General features: G+C 40.4%; 1 protein-coding gene across 1 annotated transcript in view; it reads left to right on the top strand.

Annotated features, from left to right (window-relative positions):
- Window positions 1-25,890, top strand: part of CSMD3 (CUB and Sushi multiple domains 3) — a 2,043,988-nt gene that overhangs the window by 1,222,124 nt on the left and 795,974 nt on the right. The window contains exons 25-26 of the mRNA XM_030189879.1: window positions 6,863-7,054; window positions 11,077-11,203. Of these exons, the coding sequence (XP_030045739.1) occupies window positions 6,863-7,054; window positions 11,077-11,203 (319 nt within the window). The remainder of the gene's footprint in view (window positions 1-6,862; window positions 7,055-11,076; window positions 11,204-25,890) is intronic.

Here is a 25,890-nt window from a genome sequence, read left to right as displayed (position 1 = left end):
TAGCATTGACAAGAGCTACTGCATTGGCTCTGTGGAATGGAACAAATTGCCATTATGACTATGAAAAGAATTACAACTATCAGTGTTTAAGAGACTGCTGAAAGAACACTTATTGTGTCTGGCTTATTATACTATCATTTGAAGACGATTGTGGGGGTTTTGAGTGGGATTGCTGGAATCAAACATTTTGGGCTTCTTCTGTTAACTTTTTTTGCTTACGTATATTTGCTGTTGTGCCCTGGATTAGAAATAATAAATTTTTCTAATACTCATGTTGGTGCAAAGTATGTACTTTTTACCAGCTAGCTATGCAGCTTATTTTCGAAAGTGAAAGACGTCCATATTTCGACCCAAATCGGGTGATGGACGTCTTTCTCCCGTGAGCGCCCAAATCGGTATAATCGAAAGCTGATATTGGGCATCTCCAACTGCAATCTGTTGCGGAAATGGACAAAGTTGACGGGAGCATATCGGAGGCATGGTGAAGGCGGGACTGGGGCGTGTTTATCAGCTGAGGAGAGATGGGTGCGCTCGGCCAATAATGGAAAAAAGAAAGGTGTTTTTAACGCTAATTTAGGTCACTTTTTTGGACCCTTTTTTCACAAACAAGTCCCAAAAAAGTGCCCTAAATGACCAGATGACCACCGGAGGGAATGGGCGATTACCTTCCCTGACTCCCCCAGTGGTCCCTAACCCCCTCCCATTAAAAAAAAAAAAACTTTAACAACTTTATTTCCAGCCTGTATGACAGCCTCAAATGTCATACCCAGCTCCATCACAGCAGTATGCAGGTCCCTGGAGCAATTGTTAGTGGGTGCAGTGGACTTCAGGCAGGTGGACCCAGGCCCATCCCCCCTACCTGTTACACTTGTGCTGGTAAATGAGAGCGCTCCAAACCACCCCGAAAACCCACTGTACCCACATGTAGGTGCCCCCCTTCAGCCATAAGTGCTATGGTAATGGTGTAGAGTTGTGGGGAGTGGGTTATGGGGGGATTTGGGGGGCTCAGCACCCAAGGGAAGGGAGCTATGGAGGTATTTTAATTTTTTTAATTGTTACAAGTGTCCCCTAGGGTGCCCGGTTGGTGTCCTGGCATGTGAGAGGGACCAGTGCACTACAAACCCTGGCCCCTCCCATGACCAAATGCCTTAGATTTGTTCGTTTTTGAGCTGGGCACCTTTGGTTTCCATTATTGCTGAAAAATGATACCACCCAGCTCAAATCCGCACAAATCCGATGCATTTGCCCGGCACAAACCGTATTATCGAAAAAAAAGATGGACGCCCATCTTTTTTGAAAAAATGATCTGTCCCGCCCCTTCACGTGCCCGTTCTCGGAGATAGACGTCCATGGAGATGGGCGTTTGCATTCGATTATGCCCCTCCATGCCTCAATTTTCAGTGAAAGTATGTGTATGTTTTCACTTGAAGATTTATCTCAGGAAAACCACCAACACATACTTAGAACTGCTAAGCTGTATTGAATTGTTCTATTTTTATTTTTGTACATAAAAACATAAGTATTGTCATACTGGGACAGACCAACGGTCCATCAGGCCTAGTATCCTGTTTCCAACAGTGGCTAATCCAGGTCACATGCACCTGACAATATCCCAAAAGAGTAAAACAGATTTTATGCTGCATAAATCAAACATATAAATAGCGAGTGACCGTACTCACCCACAAATGCGCAGTAGAGACTTTCCCTCTCTGTCCCGCCCCCACGTCAATACGTGATGACGGGGGCAGGACATAGAGGGAAACTGCGCGAAGGGGAGGGAGGGAACCGCCGAGGTCATTACCGCCGTCCCACCTCCACCCAGCCCAGGCCCTCTCTTTGCAATTCAACTTACAGCGCCGAAAACGCAGCAGGCAGATCAGCTCAGCTGCCGTCGGCCTTCCTTCTCTGCCTCTGTCCCGCCCTCATCGACATTGCGTTACATGAGGGCAGGACACAGGCAGAGAAGGAAGGCCGACGGTAGCTCAGCTGATCTGCGTGCTGCAGTTTCGGCGCTGTAAGTTGAATCGCGAAGAGAGGGCCCGTGCCGGCGACTCTGGGGGGGGGGGGTGGGGAGAAAGGTAGCGGCGACCTGGAGAGGAGGGTAGCTGGAAATCTCGCCCATTTTAATGGGCATAACGGCTAGTAAATAAATAAGCAGTAGATTTTCCCCGTCCATTTAAAAAATGGCTTATGCACTTTTCTTTTAGGAAATGATGTAAACATTTTTAAACCTTGCTAAGCTAATTGCTTTTACCACATTCTCTGGGAATGATTTCTAGAGTTAATTACATATTGGGTGAAGAAATATTTTCTCCAGTTTGTTTTAAATTTACTACTTAGTAGATTCATTGCATACTCCCTAATCCACTCCACTCAGTATTATATAGACCTTTATCATATCTCCCCTCTGTCATCTCTTCTCCAAGCTGAAGAGTCCTAGCAGCTTTAGCTTTTCCTCATAAAAAAGTTGTCCCAACCCCTTTATCATTTTTGTTACCCTGTTCTGTACCATTTCTAATTCCACTGTATCTTTTTTTGAGATGCAGTGAACAGAATTGCACACAGTATTTGAGGTGCAGTCACACCATGGTGCAATACAAAGGCATTTTAACATTCTCATTTTTGTTTTTCAAATTCAAAACAATTCTTGTATACCGCTTATATCCCCTTTACAGGGTTCAGTGCAGTTTACAATCCAGGTGAGACAAAAGCAGATAGTGTTAGTGTGAAGTATGAGAAGATTAGATATCATTGATGAAATGTATGAGATCAAAAATACTATAAGAAAGGATAGTGGGTGGTACTAGGAGGTAAAAGTCATAATGGATTATTATGAAGCAGTCTTTGGAAACCACTACTACTACTTAACATTTCTAAAGCGCTACTAGGGTTACGCAGCGCTGTACAGTTTAACATAGAGGAACAGTCCCTGCTCAAGGAGCTTACAATCTAAAAGACAAGTGAACAGTCAGTCTGAAATGGGGCAGTCTGGATTACTGAACGGTAAGAGTTAGGTGCCGAATGCAGCATTGAAAGGTTTCAATTCCTTTCCTAATAGTACCAAACATTCTATTTGCTTTCTTATCCTCTGCTGCACACTGAGCAGAGGGTTTCATCATATCATCAACAATGACACTTAGATCATTTTCCTGGGCAGTGACACCTCATGTGGAACCCTGCATCATTTAGCATAGTTTGGATTTCCTCTTCCTTACATGCATCACTTTACACTTGCTCACATTAAAAGACACCTGTCATTTGGATGCCCAATCTCCTAGTCTTGTAAGGTCATCTTGTAATTTTTCGCAATCATGTGATTTAGCAACTTTGAATAACTGTGTCACTAGCAAATTTAATTACCTCTCTAATTATACCCACATCTAGATCATTTATAAATATGTTAAAAAGCAGCGGTCCCAGCACAGACCCCTGGGAACCCCACTATCTACCCCTTCTCCATTGAGAATACTGACCACTTATCCTTACTCTCTGTTTTCTATCTTTCAACCAGTTCTTAATCTATAATAGGTTATTAAATAATATCCCATTGCATTCTAATTTCCTCAGGAGTCGTTCATGAGGCACTTTGTCAAATATATCATTAATTTTGGAGATCAAAATGTACCATACCAACAATATAAACCTTTATTTCTGCTCTATTGATTGTATAAACAGAAGGTGTGATGCAGGGCTATCATTTAAACTAAAGCCTCAATTACCTCGAGGAGAGTCATAGACTTTTCAGCAAAACCTCTATGGGATTTCTATCATCGACTTAGGCCTGACTGAAAAAACAACAGTGGGAAACAACTCCCAAACCAGGAGAAAAAGCCGCCACTGAAAAAAACAAGTTTAGGTTCTTTAAAGTCCCAAAACATTCCCACACTCTTCTGTTAAACACAATCCCCTACTTGTCTTAAATTCAATTGTCTCTCTCAAAAAAACAGTAAATGGAGTGGCCTATTGGTTAAGGTGGTGGACTTTGGTCTTGGGAAACTGATGAACTGAGTTCAATTCTCACTTCAGGCACAGGCAGCACCTTGTGACTCTGGGCAAGTCACTTAACCCTCCATTGCCCCATGTAAGCCGCATTGAGCCTGCCATGAGTGGGAAAGTGTGGGGTACAAATGTAACAAAAAAAAAAACATAGTACTTAACTGAATTCTCATTCTGTGCTGTATTATCCCACTGCTAATGTAGCATCAAACTTTGCACAGCAGCTGCTATTACTTCATAATGTCCCAAATTTTAAAAGTTCACCCCAACAAGGAGCACTTCTGTGGGTGTTTACATGGTTAGCGCACACTAATTTTTAGCGCCCGCTAAAAATGCTAGCTCATCTTTGTAAACAGGGCCCTGGGTGCACTACATACACTGTAACCCAGATCAGTTCCTTATCTCTTGCTTAACTATACAACAGACTAGCCTTGACTTTAACTAACCATCAAATTATCCCAACTGACTCTGTACCACACATCTTGTTCCCATCATATATCTGCCCTTGGTCCCTCAGTTATATGGTAAGCTGTAGTTTAGAAAATCTTTGGAATCATATCTATGTTAGTTGAATGTTCTAATGCATGCTTATTAGGTTTATCATTTGTATTATATTAATATTGTATTATATCTCTGGTATTTGAATTCCAGTGCTGTTAAATGCGTACATTTTTGGTACTGTTTTGCAGTAGTTCTGTTATTAGGTTTCAATTTACTGTTCTTAAGTTTACCTTATTTATTGTATTTATGTGCATTCTTGGTTATTTTCCTATTGTTATGCTGTTAACAAAATTATAGGTTTTATGTTAAACTGTACCTACTGTACACTGCCTTCGGTGAATCTCTTCATAAAAGTGGTTAATAATTCCCAATAAATATATAAAATAAATATATAATCCTGGGGTATATGCAGGTACTTTCTCTGTCCCTAGAGAGCTCACCATCTAAGTTTTTATACCTGGGCAATAGAGGGTTAAAAGTGTCTTCCCTGTTTACCTGTTCTATTATAAAATTACAGTCCCTGAGTGCAATTTTTGAAAGCTTTTGACAGATAACCACTCATTGAGAAAATGTACCTAGTGGTATCAACAGCATGTGTACTTCTACAGTACCTACATAGAGTCATAGGTATTTCCAGGGAAGATGGGGCATTTAGGTCAGGGAAGGGAAATAAAAGCACAGATAAGATGTTCATGTTAATTGAAAAAAAAAAAACCCACCTATAAAAATACAAGTAGAAATCTTTGTGATGAATTTTTGTCAGAACAGTTTTTGAAGTGAAAATATGCACTGTGGCATGTCCTCTTGGCAAGCTGTCCTCTGGAGTTCAACAAAAGACTCCAGTCCAGAAGAATCCAGTGGAATCTGGGCTTTTTGTTCAGAAAGAAGAAAGCCTCAAGGGGAGCAAACAAGTTCTCCTTAAATATTCAAATTAACTTATGTAAAGTAAATGAGCTCTCATAAGTCCTCCACTGGTTTCTTTAATTTCTTTATCTTAAACAAATCATGTCTAAATTATTACCCAAAATCTTTCACCTCATAGAATGAACCATATAGGTAAATTCTTTAAATAACTCTCCCAATTTCCTTTTCTCTCTTAGGTCTTCAATTTGATTAGTTTTAGACTAGCATTTCTACACTTAACTAGCTCAGTCTGTCACAACCCTACCTACATGAAAGCTTTTAATTGAGAGAAGGTTTGCTATCTTTCACTCCGGAGACTGTGAAAAAGGAAACGTTCACCAGGGTTTTCTAAAGTTCACCTGGGTTTGCTTAAGATAAGCCCCACATCCTATGCGATAGTCTGCCAGTACTCCCACACCTCCATTAACTGCCCTCCTATGGGTTCCTGGTAATCTCCAGCTGTTTCTAGGTCCATGAATTCAGGTTCAACTCCTTACGCAGCCACATTATCCTTACAGTCGGCGGTGGAACAGCTCCATCCTGCCTAGTATTGGTAGACAGTCTTATATGACTCCAAGGAAGCTGGAGCTCCTCCTCTGATAAGGTAATAGGTTCCCTTTTAAATGCAGGGGAATGGTCTTAGTAACTCAGGGCCCCTTTTACCAAACTGCGGCAAATGGGGGATGGTGCTGGCGTCGGTACATGTTTTACACACGTGCCGAGGCCCCCTTTTACCCCAACTGGTAAAAGGGAAGTCTCGCCTTCCTGCAGGAAATGGCCATGTGACAAGTAAAGCACTTACCGCATGACCATTTCGGGGGGGGGGGCTCTTACCGCCACCCATTGAGGTGGCGGTAAGGGCTCTCATGTTAACTCGGCGGTAACCGGGCAGCATTTGGCACTGCCCGATTACCACTGGGTACACTCTGGTGCTACAAAAATTTTTTAAAAATTGTAGCGCTGAAAATGACGGCGCACTAGGGATGGAAAGTACCGCTGGGCTGCTGCGGTAGCCCGGTGGTACTTCCTGTACAGCAAGCGGTAAGCCCGCGTTGGGCTTACCGCCATTTAATAAAAGGAGGCCTCAGTTGTTTGTTGCCTGGGTAATACCTTGGAACCTCCCTGTCCCTGGTTCTGCAAGAGTCCTTTCCTTTTATACTGTTTTTTTTTTTACCTACTGGGAAGTTTTCCTTGCTTCTACTCTTACTACTTCATCACAGCACAGTACATATATTCCCTTTAAAAACTGGTATGAAGCCCATGGTTAAAGTACCCATAACTCTGCATCTATGTAGTTAATTTTGAAATATGACCCCCCTAAGGATTTATTCTTTCTTTTTAATAAACATTTTTGTAATGTAAGAAAAATATTTATGTGCTTACATTTTCTTGGCTCCCCGTTATTCTAAATTACTGTTTCTGCTCAATGTCTTGTCTCTGTGCCCATTGTGAATTTTCACAGGTTTTGAACTTTCACACTGTGAAGATCCTGGTGTGCCTCAGTTTGGATACAAGATCAGTGATCAGGGTCATTTTGCTGGAAGTACTATCATCTATGGATGCAACCCAGGATACACACTACATGGGAGTAGTCTTCTAAAATGCATGACAGGAGAACGAAGGGCGTGGGACTATCCTCTGCCATCTTGTATTGGTAATAGACTTTTCTAGAAGCATAAATTTCACTTGTAAATGTCAACACAATCAAAAAAATCCATCTGCCTTTTACCTCTTCATGGCATTTAATTAAATATAACTGTCAAAGTCATGCATAACCAGAGAATACTGTTTCTTTAGGGTTACCATAATGCTCCAGATAAAGAAGGATAGATTAGAATTTATCTGCACAACTGTCTAAGCATATTCTTTAACGTGATGCGTGCAAATTCTAAGTCATGTGTGTAGAAAAGGGGGCATGGCCATGGGCGTGGAATAAGCAGGTCTTGGGCATTTCTAAAATCTATGCATGTTGCTATAGAATATAGGCATTGGCATTTACACCAAGTTTTACTTGGTATAACTGCCCGCAACTAAATTTAGTCACTTGGATGGGCACTTGGAATATTCTTTAAACTGCGTGGAAATTTAGGCTTATTCTATAAAGTATGCCTAAATTTAAGCATACAATATAGAATACGCCTAGGTGTATTTTGTTTCAGCACCAATTTTTTAGGCATGATATCTAGTCCAATATGTGCAAAGCCTGTGCAGTAAATACAGGAGGCATAGCCAGCATCTGCACTGCATTTAGTATACAGGGCAGACATCTACCACATGGGTCTACTTTATCTCTGCTACCTGCTGATATATGTGGGCCCTAGCAATTCTCGAGTTTAAAAAAAAGTACATGCTTCAGCAGTGGCGCAGCCCTCTCCCAATCCCCCTAGCACTTTGGTCATTCTGATCCCCATCCCCATCACCCCTATACAAAGCCCCCCTCCAATCCCATGCAGAGTTAACACTCCTCCAAACAGAACACCCTCAACCAAGAATCCCCTCGGAAAGATACCCCACCCCAGTGGGATATCCTGATTCTCTCACCCACCCAGAAGTCCCAGGAGTCAGCTACAGGTTCTCTGGTAATCTAGTGTGGCAGGGTGAGAGCAATCCCCCTCCACTCCTGCCCTTATGGCCACCGGGGTTCAAAATGCTGCTTATGACCCATAGCAGTAGTCACAGCAAAGAACCTGACATATCCCTGACCTGGCAATACCCTTCCCAGGGACATGCACTCACAGGACTTGCAACACTCTGAAATTTGAGCGCACAACTTATAGAATATTGACTAAGGGCAGTTGTGCATATCAATTAGTGCTAATTAACAACCAACTATAGCCAATAATTAGTTGTTAAAGCCAGTTAGCATCTAATTAATCTATTAAGTGACCTGCTCAAATGATTTTGTTCTATAAGTTGTTTGTGAAAATTTACACACTGGTCAGAAATTTGGGCATGCAGCTTTCTAGAATTAGGAGGTAATTGATTATCAAACATCCATCCTTGAACTTCTCTCCAGCAGATATCTGCTAACTTTATTGCACTGTCAATAGAAGAATTAATAGGCAGAAAGAACTGAACATCCCCTGCATAAATCTTTTATTGTGCATTACAGTGGTGTCAGACATAGATTAAATAAAATAGCAGACGGAGCTGATCCCTGTGGTATGTCTGCTGAAAGCAGTTGGCAAGAAGAAAATGCTGCTCCTTAATTGATATGCTGAACGTGGTCTGACAAAAAAATGATACTAACTAATTCAAGACAGTCAGTGATATCCAATCCTTTTTAATCTAGTAAGAAGCATTGTATGGTTAAAAGTATCATATTCAGCAGAAATATCCAAGCAACCATCCCCTGATCAAACCCCTGTCAAATCATATCTAAACTAGAAAAAAAGAGACCCTGTACTATACACGTCATGTATCAAAAAAAGGGGAAAGTGATACAGGTTGATAATTCTCCACCATTACCTACATACTTGTGGGGATGTGGGGAGGAGGAAGGACAGTATAGAAAACCAGTAGAAAATGGGTTTCAAAAATAACAATTTGAATGTTTTGTCAAGAAAAATGTCAAAATGCTGGTTTATGCAACATTTTAATCTTTTTTCTCTTTCGAAAATGAGCCCCTTAGTTACAAAGAACAGGTATGAGTAGCAATAAATAAATAAAAAGATGTTAATAATGCCTCTAAATATAGTATCATTTTGATTACTCTGTTTTGTGGTGGAGTTGTACTTTGGTGAATATTTTTTAATGAAAAGTCTAAATATAACAAATTCTCAAAAATGCTATCAAAGTGAAAATCATACTTTGCTTGATTTCTTAGTGGTAAGACATATTGATTGCTTTTAACGCATTTCAAACACTACTGGTTTGATGAACAGTAAGTTTCTTTAATTTCATTATCACAAGTGAAAATATAGCACCAGAAAAATTAAATTAATATTAAATTAAAGTCCAGATCCTATCAGGTCAAATCACAAAGCTCTTTTTCTTCCCCATGGTCACCAGACTGTGGAGTGCTACAGGGCTCTCCCCTATCACTCATCCTGTTCAGTTTTATGATGGCCCCTCTAGGGAAGTTTCTGGATGCCCGGGGTTACAAAAATGTCATTTACACAGATGATGTAACAATTTACATCCCTTTTGACAATATCATTGAAGATGTGCTGAATAATGTTAAAGCTGGCCTTGATCTGATAGAAAATTGGGCTTCCACCTTTAAATTGAAATTAGAGAAAAAAAAATCAAATTATTGATCTTATCTAACCTATATCACACTATACATTACTATTGCTTTACCATTGATCAAGTAACTTATCCGCTGGAGTCACAACTAAAGATATTAGGCGTAATAATAGACTCTGGTATACGTCTTTCGATGCCCAAGATCAAGCAATCACAGCTAAAACATTCAGAGTAATGTAGAAGGTGAAAAGAATCAGATATCTCTTCCCTTATGGTATCTTCAGAACCCTGGTATAGTCATTAGTAGTATTTCATTTGATTATTACAATGTCATTTATGCCGGCTGCAAAGAACTAACCTTAAAAAGATTACTAACAGCCCAAAACACCGCAACCAGACAAAGTCACACATTTTGAGAAAACTTCTCTGCTCAAGGAACTACATTGGTTTCCATAATATCCAGAACAGCCTTTAAACTCTGCTTATTCATTTTCAAAACTCTACTGGGTTATCCCCAGATTATATGCAACCTTGAATTTATCTATCCTTACGTAACGCTCTTCCTGGTTCCAGAGACTATTTAACTCCTCATTTTCTAGTTGCAAAAAAGTGGTATATAATCAGCTTTCACTGCAGGGTTCCCTTACCAATGTACCAAATGGTGGAACTCCCTCCCAAAACTAGTAAGATGGGAGTATAATTATTTGAAATTCTGGAAATCTTTATAATCCTTTCTTTTTAAGAATTTTTTACTGATGGATCCCCCTATAAGGAACAATCCTAACACAAAGTGACTATTTTCATTCTTTTTCACTTCATAATGTTATTCTTTCCAATTAATTATCACATTCTATTTAATCATTATTTTAACTCAATCCTACAAGTATTTTATACTGATGGATTCACTGACTAATTTGTATTGTAATATTTTATCTGGTGTTTTATTTATTTATTTATTTATTTATTCATTTTATTTCATTTATATCCCACATTTTCCCTGTCAAATTGGGTTCAACCATGGGGAAGAAATAGAGCTTTGTGATTTGACCTGATAGGATCTGGACTTTAATTTAATATTAATTTAATTTTTCTGGTGCTATATTTTCACTTGTGATAATGAAATTAAAGAAACTTACTGTTCATCAAACCAGTAGTGTTTGAAATGCTTTAAAAGCAATCAATATGTCTTACCACTAAGAAATCAAGCAAAGTATGATTTTCACTTTGATAGCATTTTTGAGAATTTGTTATATTTAGACTTTTCATTAAAAAATATTCACCAAAGTACAACTCCACCACAAAACAGAGTATTTAAATACGTTAAATACATTGAACCTGATTTGTATTGGTAATATAATAATTAGTTTGCCACATTGAACCCAATTTGACAGGGAAAATGTGGGATATAAATGAAATAAAATGAATAAATAAATAAATAAATAAAACACCAGATAAAATATTATATTATACTCTGTTTTCTTTTATTAGCTGAATGTGGTGGCCGATTTAAAGGAGAGTCATCAGGAAGAATCTTGTCTCCAGGTTATCCTTTTCCATACGATAATAACCTTCGGTGCACATGGATAATTGAAGTGGACCTTGGAAACATTGTCAGGTAATTCAACAAAGCAATGGACAAGTACAAAGGATCATTAGTAATGAGGAAATGAGTGTAATATCAGAGACTAAGTAGGTCGGAAGTTGTTGTTTTAGGAATAGACACACTAGATTGGGCGACTGGGCAGAGCTTACTGTAGAGCTCTAGAATACACAAATGTTAGCCTCTTGTGTTTTCCCCCCTCCTGCCCTATCAAAGATTGTAGTTCCACCCTCTGTCTCTATCGTATGTTTTTGAGTCTAGATTGCTTTGTCTCCCCCAGCTTTTATACTGAAAACTGCCTAGATGGCACATACTGTTGGGCAGGATAGTAAATTTTAATACAACTTGAAACTAGAGTAGCCTTATGCTCTTTATCTGCTAGAATAATTTGTTTCTATGACTAAAAATCCTTACATTATGAAGTGTCCCATGGCTCATCCTTCTTATTATTATTATCAACAATTCACAAATAGTGTCTCGCAGCCAGTATTGCCCAATTCTCTTCATTATGACTTGAGCTCTACCCAAGGGCTTGGGAATCATGAAGGTAGGGCATAATAATGTATGAAGTACCCTGTTCATTGGTATTGGTTCTAGTGCCTGATGACAGTAATACTGTTAATTTCTTTTTCAAAATTCTCACAATTTCTATTTGCAGATCTCAGTATTTTGTGACATTTTCAAATTTCCTATCTTCCACATTGCTGTATTACTGTACATTGGAAGGGCTATATCAATAAACCAATGTTCCTTTCAGTCAAAGTAATGTCTGGGCTGTTACATTTTAAGGGTCAGTCAGTTTGGATTTTGAATTCCAATAAAAGTTTTGCTTGATTATTTTCAATAACTTTTTTTGTCTGGTTTTATATTCACTCTGTGCAATTTTCTGCATCTAGTAAGTACATGACCAAACATTTACCCAACCCCCCTTTTTTTTACAAAGCTTTGAATGGGCTGTGTTGGCATAGCTGTGTCTTTGTAAATGGGAGGGAGGAGGGAGCTTGGGAGTTAATCCCTGTCTTGCTCAAACAGCATTTACAGTCACAACTCGGGCATTCGGCACAAACTCAGATATTCTATCCCATGTCTCACTCAATACCACACTGTAAGCCGTATCTTTGTTCGATTTGGATTTATTTTGGCCGCTGCCAGGAACATCAAAACATTACAACTTAAATGCAATACATTTCATCTTCAAATAAAGATTACACAAATTTCTACCCGGGTACACAGCTCTTAAACATAGTTGCACCTTCTGAGCCCCAGGACAGGCCGCCCCAAGCCCCTGGGGCTCCCGATGTCAATTGGTGCCTCCCGTTGAAGGAGGCACCCACCACATTTTACATTGTGACGCTCTGGGCCTCCCAGCCATCGAAGCTTCCTTATTATAAGGCTGCTAACCTGCAAGCCCAACCTTTATCAACTTTGTAACTTTCAAACAACTCATTCTGCAGCAGCAGTTACCCCAACGCTTGTAACTGCCAGCTGTGAAGCTGCTGTGTATCCATTGCTATCTGTGCATAACCATTGTAGCCTAACGCCTCACTGCGACAATCTGTGCCTTGCCAGTGGGTGGGCAGGTGGGCCAACGCTGCTCTTCTCCTGCCTCCTAATTCGAAATGACTCCCTTGTGTTCTTCCTACTTCTCACTCCTCCCCCTTTTTCTTTGCCCCTCCCCTTTCATTCCTTGCCCGCCTCCCTCTACTCTCTCTGCTCCCTATCCGTCCCTCCTTGTTCCCTCCACCCCCTCCCCTCCTCTGTCTTCACCGGCCTTCAGCCCGGTTGTGGTTGGCCCCCCTTAATGGGTGTGCCTGGTTCTTTCCTGCCTTTTTCATTTCTGCTTTGATGATATTTGTGTGTAATTCTTGTTCCTGGAAAGCAAACATCAATCCATCTGTTTCCTTCTTTAATGTACAATTTTTAAGCCACTGCCATGCTCTGGTGTTGTCCAGTTTTGCATATCTTTTAAAAATGCCCATGAAGGTCCTATTTCTGCAAATAGTCCTTCCCTATCAATTTTAATCAGTAGATTTGCAGTGCTGCTTTTTAATCTTCATTCTTCCTCCTCTACTGTTTTGCATGCAGAAGTCCTTGAGCATCTATTTTTCTCATAAAGGGATAGTCTATCAATGTCACTGTGAGGGTGGAGGGCATTACTTAGAGTTATCAATTTTCTGGTTTGCCAGTCAAGGTTATCAAGGTGTATCTGATTTCAATTGACCATTCTTACAGTGTATCATATCACTGGTACTGGTCATGAACTGATATTTTATCATCACATGGCCTGACTGTAGGAATTTCTTTTTTCTTTTCTTTGTATTAACTTTTGAAAATATTATAAACCAAACCACTTTATATAAACAAAAAATGTTAAAGGCTTTTAATTACCAATAAAGGAAAACAGACATTATCTCAACTACCATAGATCATCAGAGTTTGAGCTATGGAGAACAGAATGAGGTTAAATTAACAATACCAGAAAACACTCACACCCATAAAAAAAAGCTTCCAGCTGAGATGGATCATAATAAACATACTTAACTTCTTGATAGGTGATTAAACATCTATATACCTCCAATAGCTAAGACGATTTAAGCTGAAGAAATTGCTTTCTCATCTGTAGCCCTAAAAATATTAGGAAATATAAAAATCTTTGGACCTCAATAAGGGAAATCTTTTTTTTTAAGAAAATATGCCTTCAACACATATAATTTATCCTTTTCTGTCATGAAAGTAACCACAAGAGTTGCCCTAGCAGTAATAACATTTTGAGAGGCATCAAGATATTGAGTCAAATCGGAAAATGTTGGATATATAACAGCCTGCATTTCCTTAGTTGAAACAGTCGATATAGAACAGGTATAAAACAATTTAGATATGAATATGTTATCCACATTAGGCAATTAAAAATGTCTTTAAGGTAATTTTTAAACAATATGAAAGGTGACATAAGAAGGGTTTTTGTAAAATTCTGAATCCTAAGGTTCCGTACTCGGTGCTCTTAGTTAATTCTCCAAATAGTCCAGATTTCTATGCTGTCCGAAATTATCCTTAACCCATGCTGCACCTAAATAAGACACCTGAGATGAAAAAAGTCACATGTTTTTTATTTTAAATCTTTATTCAACCTTCTATCTACTTCTACCAATTTCCTACATGTTTCTTTAGAGAAATTAGTAGCTTGTTCAGCCATGCCTTTCACCAACAGATGATTGTTAGTCCAAATATCCTTTAAGGTAACTGCATCTGGCACAGTGAACATATTCAAACCTTCTGAGGTGTCCCTTAATAAGGAAATTAGTTTAGGTTTAGGTATAGGTAGTACTTCTTTAGTAACACTAGAAGAAACAGGACCAGTCTCTTGAGAAAACACAGCTTAGGATGCAATGACAACTTGCAACTTTAAATGTATCATTTCTAAACTAGACCTTCCATGTACTGGAGGAGGGACCTTCTCAATAGGGCTAAATGATGCCCCAATGCTAGAAGCTGAGTGGGGTGAAGAAATTACCTGAAAAGCGACATTCACTGCTGCAGGAGTAGTTAAATGTTTATTCATGGGACCAGTTACTATGGCTGAAGGAGTAGAAGCAGCTTTAATTTTCACCTTTCACTTCACCAAAACTGATAGTAAAACTAACAGAGTCCCCAGACTCACCATCCAGCTTATTTTTGAAGGAGATCGCCGGTCATCTTCCGACACAAATTGGGAGATGGACGGCCATCTCCTGAAGCCGGCCAAATCAGTATAATCGAAAGCCGATTTTGGCCGGCTCCAACTGCTTTCCGTCGCGGAGCCGGCCAAACTTCAAGTGGGCATTTTGGTAGGGTAGTGAAGGCGGGATAGGGGCAGGATCGGGGCGTGCATTGAGATGGCAGGCTTCGCCTGATAATGGAAAAAAGAAGGGCGTCCCTGGCGAGAATTTGTTCCACTTTATTTGGTCCCTTTTTTTTCAGGTCCAAGTCCCAAAAAAGTGCTTGAACTGACCAGATGACCACCGGAGGGAATCAAGGATGACCTCCCCTGACTCCCCCCAGTGGTCACTAACCCTCTCCCACCCTCAAATAACAACTTTAAAAACTTTTTTTGCCAGCCTCTATGCCAGCCTCAAATGTCATACTCAGGTCCATCGCAGCAGTATACAGGTCCCTGGAGCAGTTTTAGTGGATGCAGTGGACTTCAGGCAGGTGGGCCCAGGCCCATCCCCTCCCCACCTGTTACACTTGTGGTGGAAAATGGGAGCCCTTCAAAACCCACCCGAAACCCACTGTACCAAGATGTAGGTGCCCCCCTTCACCCCTTAGGGCTATGGTAGTGGTGTATAGTTGTGGGGAGTGGGGTTTGGGGGACTCAGCACCCAAGGTAAGGGAGCTATGCACCTGAGAGCTTTTTTTTTTTAATTTTTAGAAGTGCCCTCTAGGGTGCCCAGTTGGTGTCCTGGCATGTCAGGTGGACCAGTGCACTACAAATGCTGGCTCCTCCCATGACCAAATGCCTTGAATTTGGCTGGGTTTGAGATCGCCAGCCTCGGTTTCCATTATCGGCGAAAACCGAGGCCGGCCATTTCAAACCCGGCCATCCCTGACATTTGGCCGGCCCCAACCATATTATTGAAATGAAAGATGGACGCCCATCTCATTCGAAAATACGGTCAGCCCCGTCCCTTCGCAGCGCCATCCTCGGAGATGGGCACCCTTAGAGATGGGCATCCCCGTTCAAAAATGCCCCTCAACATTAGCACCAAGGGGCACAATCCCCTTAGGATGAACGGCCACAGCACAGGGAAACTAGGTATCAAGGGCATAGCCAGACTTCACGGTGGGAGGGGGCCAGAGCCCGAGGTAGGGGGCACATTTTGTTCTTCTACCCCCCCCCCACCCTGCCACTCCCCACCCATTGCCGCAACAAACTGAAAAATGAGCTTGCGGAGCTACTGTTAGTGATATGCAATTTACCCTTAAAGTCGAGCGTGGTACCGGAAGAATGGAGGGTGGCCAATGTAACGCCAATATTAAAAAAAAAATTCTAGGGGAGATCCGGGAAATTATAGACCGGCGAGTCTGACGTTGGTGCCGGGGAAATTGGTAGAGGCTATTATTAAAAACAAAATTACAGAGCACATCCAAGGACATGGATTACTGAGACCAAGTCAGCAGGGCTTTTGTTTGGGGAAATCTTGCCTGACCAATTTACTTCAATTCTTTGAAGGAGTAAACAAACATGTGTACAAAGGGGAGCCGGTTGATATTGTGTATCTGGATTTTCAAAAGGCATTTGACAAGGTACCTCATGAAAGGCTACACAGGAAATTGGAGGGTCATGGGATATGAGGAAATGTCCTATTGTGGATTAAAAACTGGTTGAAGGATAGGAAACAGAGAGTGGGGTTAAATGGGCAATATTCACAATGGAGAAGGGTAGTTAGTGGGGTTCCTCAGGGGTCTGTGCTAGGACTGCTGCTTTTTAATATATTTATAAATGATTTAGAGATGGGAGTAACTAGTGAGGTAATTAAATTTGCTAATGACACGAAGTTATTCAAAGTCGTTAACTCGCGACAGGATTGTGAAAAATTACAGAAGGACCTTACGAGACTGGGATACTGGGCAGCTAAATGGCAGATGATGTTTAATGTGAGCAAGTGCAAGGTGATGCATGTGGTAAAAAAGAACCCGAATTATAGCTACGTCATGCAAGGTTCCACGTTAGGAGTTACGGACCAAGAAAGGGATCTGGGTGTCGTCCATAATACACTGAAACCTTCTGCTCAGTGTGCTGCTGCGGCTAGGAAATCAAATAGAATGTTGGGTATTATTAGGAAAGGTATGGAAAACAGGTGTGAGGATGTTATAATGCCATTGTATCGCTCCATGGTGCGACCGCACCTTGAGTATTATGTTCAATTCTGGTCGCCGCATCTCTAGAAAGATATAGTAGAATTGGAAAAGGTGCAGCAAAGGGCGACTAAAATGATAGCGGGGATGGGACGACTTCCCTATGAAGAAAGACTAAGGAGGCAAGGGCTTTTCAGCTTGGAGAAGAGACAGCTGAAGGGAGACATGATAGAGGTATATAAAATAATGAGTGGAATGGAACAGGTGGATGTGAAGCGTCTGTTCACGCTTTCCAAAAATACTAGGACTAGGGGGCATGCGATGAAACTACAGTGTAGTAAATTTAAAACAAATCGGAGAAAATATTTCTTCACCCAACGCATAATTAAACTCTGGAATTCGTTGCCGGAGAATGTGGTGAAGGCGGTTAGCTTAGCAGAGTTTAAAAAGGGGTTAGACGGTTTCCTAAAGGACAAGTCCATAAACCACTACTAAATTGACTTGGGATAAATCCACAATTCCAGGAATAACATGTATAGAATGTTTGTACGTTTGGGAAGCTTGCCAGGTGCCCTTGGCCTGGATTGGCCGCTGTCATGGACAAGATGCTGGGCTTGATGGACCCTTGGTCTTTTCCCAGTGTGGCATTACTTATGTACTTAAATACCTTGGCTGGCAGGGGTCCCTAACTCCCGCCAGCTGAAGCCTTGTGTAGCGCCGGACTCCGGTGCCACCATGTTGCTTGTCCTTCTCTGTCTTCCCCTCATATCCAGCACGGTTATTTTAGGGAAACTAAGCATGCTCAATTTCACTAAAAGGAGCATGCAGGAGGTGAGGGGAAAACAGAGCAGGGCAGGCAACGTGGCGGCGCCAGAGACCGGCGCTGGATAACACTTCAGCTGGTGGGGGTTAGGGGGTTAGCAAAACCAGGGGCACAGAGGAAATTTGGGAGGGACCCAGACCCCGTGGCCCCATGTAGCTACACCACTGATTCTAACTTGAACATCCTTTTGAAAATGTCCCTGCACATATTTAGGAATGATTCCGTATCAGATTTTGATTTAATATATAATATTAGGTTGTCCATATAAAAAAAAAAGATGGGAACTTTTTTTTTTAATCTCATTTTGACAATCAGTAGCAAGTATTTGCCATATCTTAAAGCCTTGTCAGTAGAAACATTGCCAAATTGCACAATAAAGGTGATAATCAATCACTTTGAAATATTCCATTTTTATTTTGACGTTATCTAATTCATTCCCATTAAACATTATTGTCTTTCTTAATTTTATTGTTTTTTTTAGAGGAATCCTTAAATATTTTCACTGATACCAAAAATTGTCATACTTTCCATAATCCAGTAATGTAGAAGGGAGTCAAATGTATTCCCGAAGTCAAAATAGATTAACTTTTCTTCATTTTGAATTCTTTAAAAATTGCTTGATCAATAGCAACTGATGTATGGTTCCTTGTGAATTTTCACAGTTTCCTTTTTGCTCAATTGAGCATAGGAAGTTTTCTTTCAAATAACTATGTGGCCCTTTAACTAAGTGGCAGTAAGCTGCATGCTAAAAGGCTCTATCGCTGTATGTGTTCAGGCATACTGCGGTAGTTCTGGGATCAGTGTGCACCAATCCTATGCTAAAAAATATAGGGGCCCTTTTATTAAGCTGCATAGTGTGTACAACGAACATCAAATTAGAACTACTGCTGGGCTACCGCATGCCCTGGGCGATAATTCTAATTTTGATGTGCGTCCAAAACGAGCGGCAGAAAATAATTTCTATTTTCTACCATGTGGTGCTAACCAGGAGGTAATTGACGGTGTACGTACACTGACAATTACCACCCAGTTAATGCTTGAGACCTTACCGCTAGCCTACGGGTGGTGGTAAGGTCTCAGGCCCAAAATGGACGTATGCTGATTTTTATTTTGCCGCAAGTCCATTTTCGGAAAAAGGCCTTTTTTGCAGGCGTGTTGAAAAAATGACCTGCGCCATCCAATACTCATGCCTACACCAGCGCAGGCCATTCTTTGGTGTGACTTAGTAAAAAGTCCCCATAAAATATTTTTTTAGCGTGGGGGCATGATTGGGGACAGAGAGTAGGCATGTCCTTTGCAAATTGGTTAGTGCAGGCAAATTGCCAAAAGCTGCTGATTAAAAAAGGGTTTACATGTGAGCCCTTACCGCCTACAAAATAGGTGGTGATAAGAGCTCATGCATTACTGGCCATGTGCAAATTGGGAAATTAGTGCATGGGCATTAATGGGAAAAAAAAGAAATTCTGGCTATTTTACAGCCACGCTAAAAGTGGTCTCAGCATGCAGGAAACCCACATACTAAAAATAGCACAGGCCACTTTTTTTTTAGCACAGCTTTGTAAAAGGGTCCCTCAATTTGTTTTTAAAGTTAACTAGTTGATCATTGATAAGCAAGCAAGTTATTGGTCTGTAGTTTTCAGGTATGCTTCCCTTTTCTTTGTCTTGCATTATTAACAAAGGTTATCATCCAGTTTTCATTTATTCTATTCTGCAGTGTAGCATTAAATTGATCAGCTCATTGTGTATGTAAGCTAATTATGTATTTGAGCCATAATCCATGCAACTCATCTCTTCCAGGTGCACTCAGTTATTGGGGATTTTTTTTAACTGTTTCTGAACATATTCTCTGTAATATGTTCCATATTTTTATCCTTTTCGTTCATACTCTATAGTGAAAATCTATTCTGTTGTCTTGGGGGCTCCAGTCCATGCCTATCATGTGCAAAAAAGTAGTGCCACTGGATGCGCTGAGGCATCCCACAGTAGTGTGCCATTCAGCGAACACTAAACCCATGTTAAAAAAAGTGTTTTTATTTTTTTAGCATGGGAGGCATGTCAATGGGGAGAGAGTAGGCATGTCCTGCGCTAATTGGGTAGCTTAAGCACATTGCCGCATGCTGCCTGCTTAGCACGGGATTAGCATGGGACCCTTAGTGCTTACAGAATAGGTGACAGTAGGGGCTCCTGTGGTAATGGCCATGTGCTAATTGGGAAATAATTGCATGGCCATTACAGAAAAATATACAATTATGGTCATTTTACCATCGTACTAAAAGTAGCCACAGTGTGCAGGAAACCCAAGCGGTAACAGTAGTGCTGGCCACTTTTTAGTGTGGCTTAGTAAAAGGGCCCTTTTGTATGTTCTGTAGGGTAATATCAAAGTCCTCTTCAGAAAAGCAAAATGTCTTTATTGTTGGGTTTTCTTCATTTTGATAGTCCTTACAGTTACTGTTCCTATAGAAAAGGTATTGATTTGTCCTGACTTGCAAGTTCTTGACTGTACTGCCTCACACAAGTATCGTAACATTTAAGTTTTTCTGATAATATAATTCTTTCTCCCAGTGGCGTACCAAGGGGAGGGTGGTGGGGGCGGTCCACCCCGGGTGTACGCTGCCGGGGGGGATGTCGCGCGCTGGTCAACGTCGTTTGTTTCCATGCTCCCTCTGCCCTGGAACAGGAAGTAACCTGTTCCGGAGCAGAGGGAGCATGGAAACGAACTACACTGGCCGGCGCGCAGCACCCCCCCAGTGGCGTGCACACGGGGGGGAGGGGGTTCTTTCGCCATGGTGGGGGGTGTCCTTTTACCGGGGGGGGGGGCGCGCTGCATGGGGGAGGGCACATCGGCGATCCGCCCCGGGTGTCAGCGCCCCTAGGAACGCCACTGCTTTCTCCAAGTTCTTCCTGAACTTCAGTTCTGGTCTTGGTTACAATTTCAGTTTCTCTTTTTTATTTATTTATTTGTTTAGCCTTCCTTGTTCGTTATGTTTTATATTAGACCTTCCTAAAGTTTCTTGACCATTTAGTCTCACTTTCTAGGCTTGCTTTTATTCTTTAATTTCACATCCACCAAGTTCCTTACTGACAATATAAGCAGCACAATACATTAGTTTATTTACATAAGTACATATAAGTATATTAGTATTGCCACACTAGGACAGACCAAAGGTCCATCAAGGCCAGTGTCCTGTTTCCAACAGTGGCCAATTCAAGTCAGAAATACCTGGCAAGGTCCCAAAAAAGTTCAATATATTTTATAATGCTTATCCCAGAAATAAGCAGTGGATTTTCCCCAAGTAATTTTAATAATGGTCTATGGATTTTTCCTTTAGAAAGCCATCCAAACCTTTTAAAAATTCTGCTAAGCTAACCGCCTTTACCACATTCTCTGGCAATGAATTCCAGAGTTTAATTAAATGTTGAGTGAAGAAATTTTTCTTTGATTCATTTTAATTTTACTACTTTGTAGCTTCATCGCATGTCCCCTGGTCCTAGTATTTTTGGAAAGAATAAACAAATGATTCACATCTACCCGTTCCACTCCACTCATTATTTCAATGACCTCTATCAGTACTGGGTCAAAATAGCCCCATCAAAAGAGCCCTGTCAAAAAAGCTCTGAGACAAAATAGCCCTGACAAATAAAAAACTAACATAAAAACCCCCAATATAATATTATTTGACAAAATGGCCCACCCATGTAATGGCCCCCTACATATTAGCCCTCTCCCAAAAATGGCTCACTTATCTATTTTTAATCTGTCCTTTCTTCTGCACTGCCTACCTGTCCTGCTGCTGGGCCGCCACATAGCAGCATGGCATAACTAACTCTTCTCCTCCTTCTCTCTCCCCTCCCCTCCCCTTTTCTCCCATATGGAAACAAAACCATCCCTCTTCTTTCCTCAAACCCTCCCCCCACTCGAGTCTAGATTAGCACCACTTTCGCTTTCTCTTTCCCCTCAGTCCCTCAAACCTGCTTTCTTTAGTGGCCCTGCCCTGCAGTGATCACAGGGTGCCTGATCCAACGCCAGATGCTTCCTTCTGCTCCGCCCCTCTGACACAACTTCCTTTGTACGCGAGGTGGGGTGGCTGAGGGAAGCATTTGGCACTGGCTCAGGCAGCCTGTTATCATTACAGGGGTTGCTAAAGAAAAGCAGGTTTGAGGGATGGAAGGGGAGGAACAAGGATGCTAGATTTAGTACAGGAGACAATATCAGCCAAGGAGGTTGGATGAAAACAGGTGACAGGGTGAGCCTATTTAGCCCATTATATGAAATAAAAATTGGATAACATTAAAACAGCTTAAATTATTATTGTAGCTGGTAGAAACAGCAGTTATGAACTCTGTATTTTGTGATAAATGTTTTACACTGTTCTGTACAATACAGATGGCCAGATTTCAGTGAGGATATTCTATTTCATGATGGGTTCATCTTAATTGTTGTTGTAATCTGCCTTGGGAAGTCTGGTGTTATAAAGATAATGGAATATATTGAATATTTTGAAATTAAATGGAACTAAAATTAAACTCTTCTTTCATTGGGACTCATGGTGGAATCAAATCTTTACTTCATCTGTTTTGTAGAAGGTTATATACTAGATATAAAAATGGATTATTCTGTTTTTGTGCAAGTTTCACAGACAAGTGGTTTTATAAGTAAAAATACAAATAAATATTTTGTTTAATGCAAATTTCTTTGGTTTAAACATAACTAAGTGGGCTATAAGCCCGTAATGCAGTCCATTGGTTTTCTTATATTTTGTTCTTGTGATGACTTGTACTGTGCCAAAACTGAAAATTCTTTATCTCTTCTATCAGGTCAATAATAAAAGGAGCACGTTGGGAACATTGTCCGTTCTAAAAGGTTGTTTTATGGACTGTACATAAGGAATTGTGATATTTAATAAATAAGTTTGTTTTTGTTCCTAGTCATGCATCCAAAGGTTATACAAGTCTTTCAAGAAAGCCAGTTAATCATTTAACTTATTAGTGGAATATAACCAAAGGGGCATAGTATGCTCGCATTTTCAATATACTAGTGCCCACCTAAGGAACAGATTATTTTGAGTTAGTCTTCACTGGATTAAACTTGCTTTCTTTGTGCAATCACCATCCTGCTGGATAGGCAGTGTCTTAAAAGGTGGAGGATAAAGGACTTTTATTATTATATTAATAGCCGTTGTCTTTTTCTTAGACTGGTGCAGCAGGTGTAGCAAATAATCTGTCTATTTAGAGAATGTTATAGTTTTGCATGAAATAACTGGTATGTACTATATGAAATGTCATTTCATGTACTGTATATTTCAATATACTTATCGTGTATTTGAAATGCTATTTTTTTTACTTGTTTCAATAAAGAATATAGTTTATCATCTTTTTTTGTGATGTGTTATTTTTTTTCTAGGGGGCTATTTTGTTAAGTAGGCTATTTTGTCTAAGGGCTATTTGGTCAAGGGTTATTTTGTTGGAGGGACCATTTTGTCTAGTGCTATTTTGCTCTGGGACATTTTGTCAAGGGCTATTTTGTTAGGGACTGATTTGTCAAGGGCTATTTTGTTGGGGCTATTTTGTCAGGGCTATTATGTCAGGGCTATCATATCTTCCCTCAGTCATATTTTCTCAAAGCTGAAGAGCCCTAGCCGCTTTAACCTTTCCTCATAGGGAATTCGTCCCATCCCCTTTATCATTTCCGTCGCCCTTCTCTGTACCTTTTCTAATTCCACTATATCTTTTTTTAGATGCGGTGACCCAAATTGCACACAATATTCAAGGTGTGGTTGCACCATGCAGCAATACAAAGGGCATTATAATGTCCTAATTGTTTGTTCCATTCCTTTCCTAATAATACCTAACATTCCATTTGCTCCTTTAGCTACATTGATTCATTTATCGGGAATTATGGCATTCATATATGCAGATGACACCCAACTTTTCTGCACAGTATATTTCGGGATGTGTCATATGATCTAGGCAGTGAATGAGAAACTGACATCTATAGCCCAATGGTTTCATATTCATAAGCTCGAGATGAATCCTGATAAAAAGAGATCTATGGTCTTTTTGAGACAGACCAGTATATCTCTACCGTGCCCCTTACTGCTATATGGTTCTCAACCTTTGCTGGTTTCCTCCATGGTGTCACTTTTGAAATGAATTGACTTTTCACTCTCATATCTTGGCTATTACGCAATGTAGTTTTTTCATACTGGGACAGATTTGTTCAGTTAGATCATACTTTGATTGTAAAACTATTTGTGTATTACTTCACTCAGTTTTAAGTCAACTAGACTATTGTAATGCCCTCTTCTCAGGACTTCATCATACCAAGATGAAGAGACTGCAGTTAATTCACAATATGGACGTAAGATGTTTATCAAAGCAGGTCCGTGAGCCCACACAACCCCTCTTCTTCAATCTGAACCTTGGCTCCTGATAGTGGAATAGATCCCTTTTAAGACCTTATCTCTGGTTTATAAGATTAACTCTACAGGTCTTCCTATATTTTTGTGACACTTGCTTGTCCCCTACACAACGGGTTGTGCTTTATGGTTAACTCGACTACACTTATTTGTGATCCCCTCATTTTGATATATTTATCATATGCATATCCACCAATCTATTTTTGATGCTCTGGGAACAACCTTGTGAAATCAGTTACCACTCTGCTTGTGCTTGGTAGAATCATACCTAGCATTTTAAAAAGATCTCAAGATGTACTTTTTGAAAGAACTTTTTGGAATACCTGGCACACTTTTAATTTTTGGTTTTGAGTGGTGGTGTAATGTCTGGACTGCAGTATGCATGATTACAGGTGCAAACTTCTTTTACTATGTTACTTGTTTTTATGTCATTCATTTTCATTTCATTATTAATTTTATGTATTATATACTGTGTAGATATGTGGATATGCGGTATATCAAATTCAATAAACTTGAAAATTGAAAAACACAATTCTGGCCAAATAATGCATGTTAAATAAGCTACTAGACACCTCACCTGTCATAAACAACAACAAAGAAATACCAGGGGTCGACGACCTCGCGAAATACTTCAAAGAGAAAATCACACAACTACGACTTAGAATACCCACTAGCCCCACCGAATACTCAACATTCCTGAACTGTCTAGACCCTGAAGACGGAATACACCCAGCAGACAGGATCTGGACCGAATTTGAAGTACTGTCAGAAGACCTTATCGTTAGAACGCTTAAAAGATTCGCCAAATCCCAATGCAAATTAGACATCTGCCCAAGTAACCTCATGAAAGCAGCTCCTCATCAATTCATATCAGACTTAACGAACCACCTGAATTTCACGCTACAAAACGGTCTTTTCCCAAAGGAAAAAGGAAAAATCCTACTCACCCCAATATCCAAAGACCCAAAGAAAAACGCTAGTGAATTAACTAACTACAGACCAGTTGCATCCATACCACTAATAACTAAAATAACAGAAGGAGTGGTAACCAAGCAACTCACAAGTTATCTCGACAAGTTCTCCATACTGCATGATGCCCAATCAGGATTCCGCTCGAATCACAGCACAGAGACAGTACTAACTACCCAACTGACCAAATTTAAGCAACGGATAGCAACTGGCTCCAATATACTCCTCTTACAATTTGACATGTCAAGTGCCTTCGACATGGTTGACCACGGAATCCTATTACACATTCTTGAATATTTCGGCATCGGAGGCAATGTCCTAAATTGGTTCAAGGGATTCTTAACCTCACGCTCATACCAAGTCACATCAAATTCAACCACATCTGCTGCATGGACACCTGAGTGCGGAGTACCGCAGGGATCTCCCCTTTCACCAACAATTTTCAACCTACTGATGACCCCACTAGCAAAACTTCTATCAAACCATAACCTTAACCCTTACATATATGCCGATGATGTAAGGATATCTATTCCTTTTAAACAAAACATCAACAAAATCTCTAACGAAATCAACCAAAGTCTACACATCATGAACACCTGGGCAGATGCATTCCGACTGAAATTGAACGCAGAAAAAACTCAATGCCTCATACTAACCTC

The sequence above is a fragment of the Microcaecilia unicolor genome, chromosome 1 (assembly GCF_901765095.1).
Source record: "Microcaecilia unicolor chromosome 1, aMicUni1.1, whole genome shotgun sequence".
In the NCBI taxonomy this organism is placed as follows: domain Eukaryota; kingdom Metazoa; phylum Chordata; class Amphibia; order Gymnophiona; family Siphonopidae; genus Microcaecilia; species Microcaecilia unicolor.
Note: the sequence above shows the minus strand (reverse complement) of the source record. Positions and strands in the feature narration are given on the sequence as shown.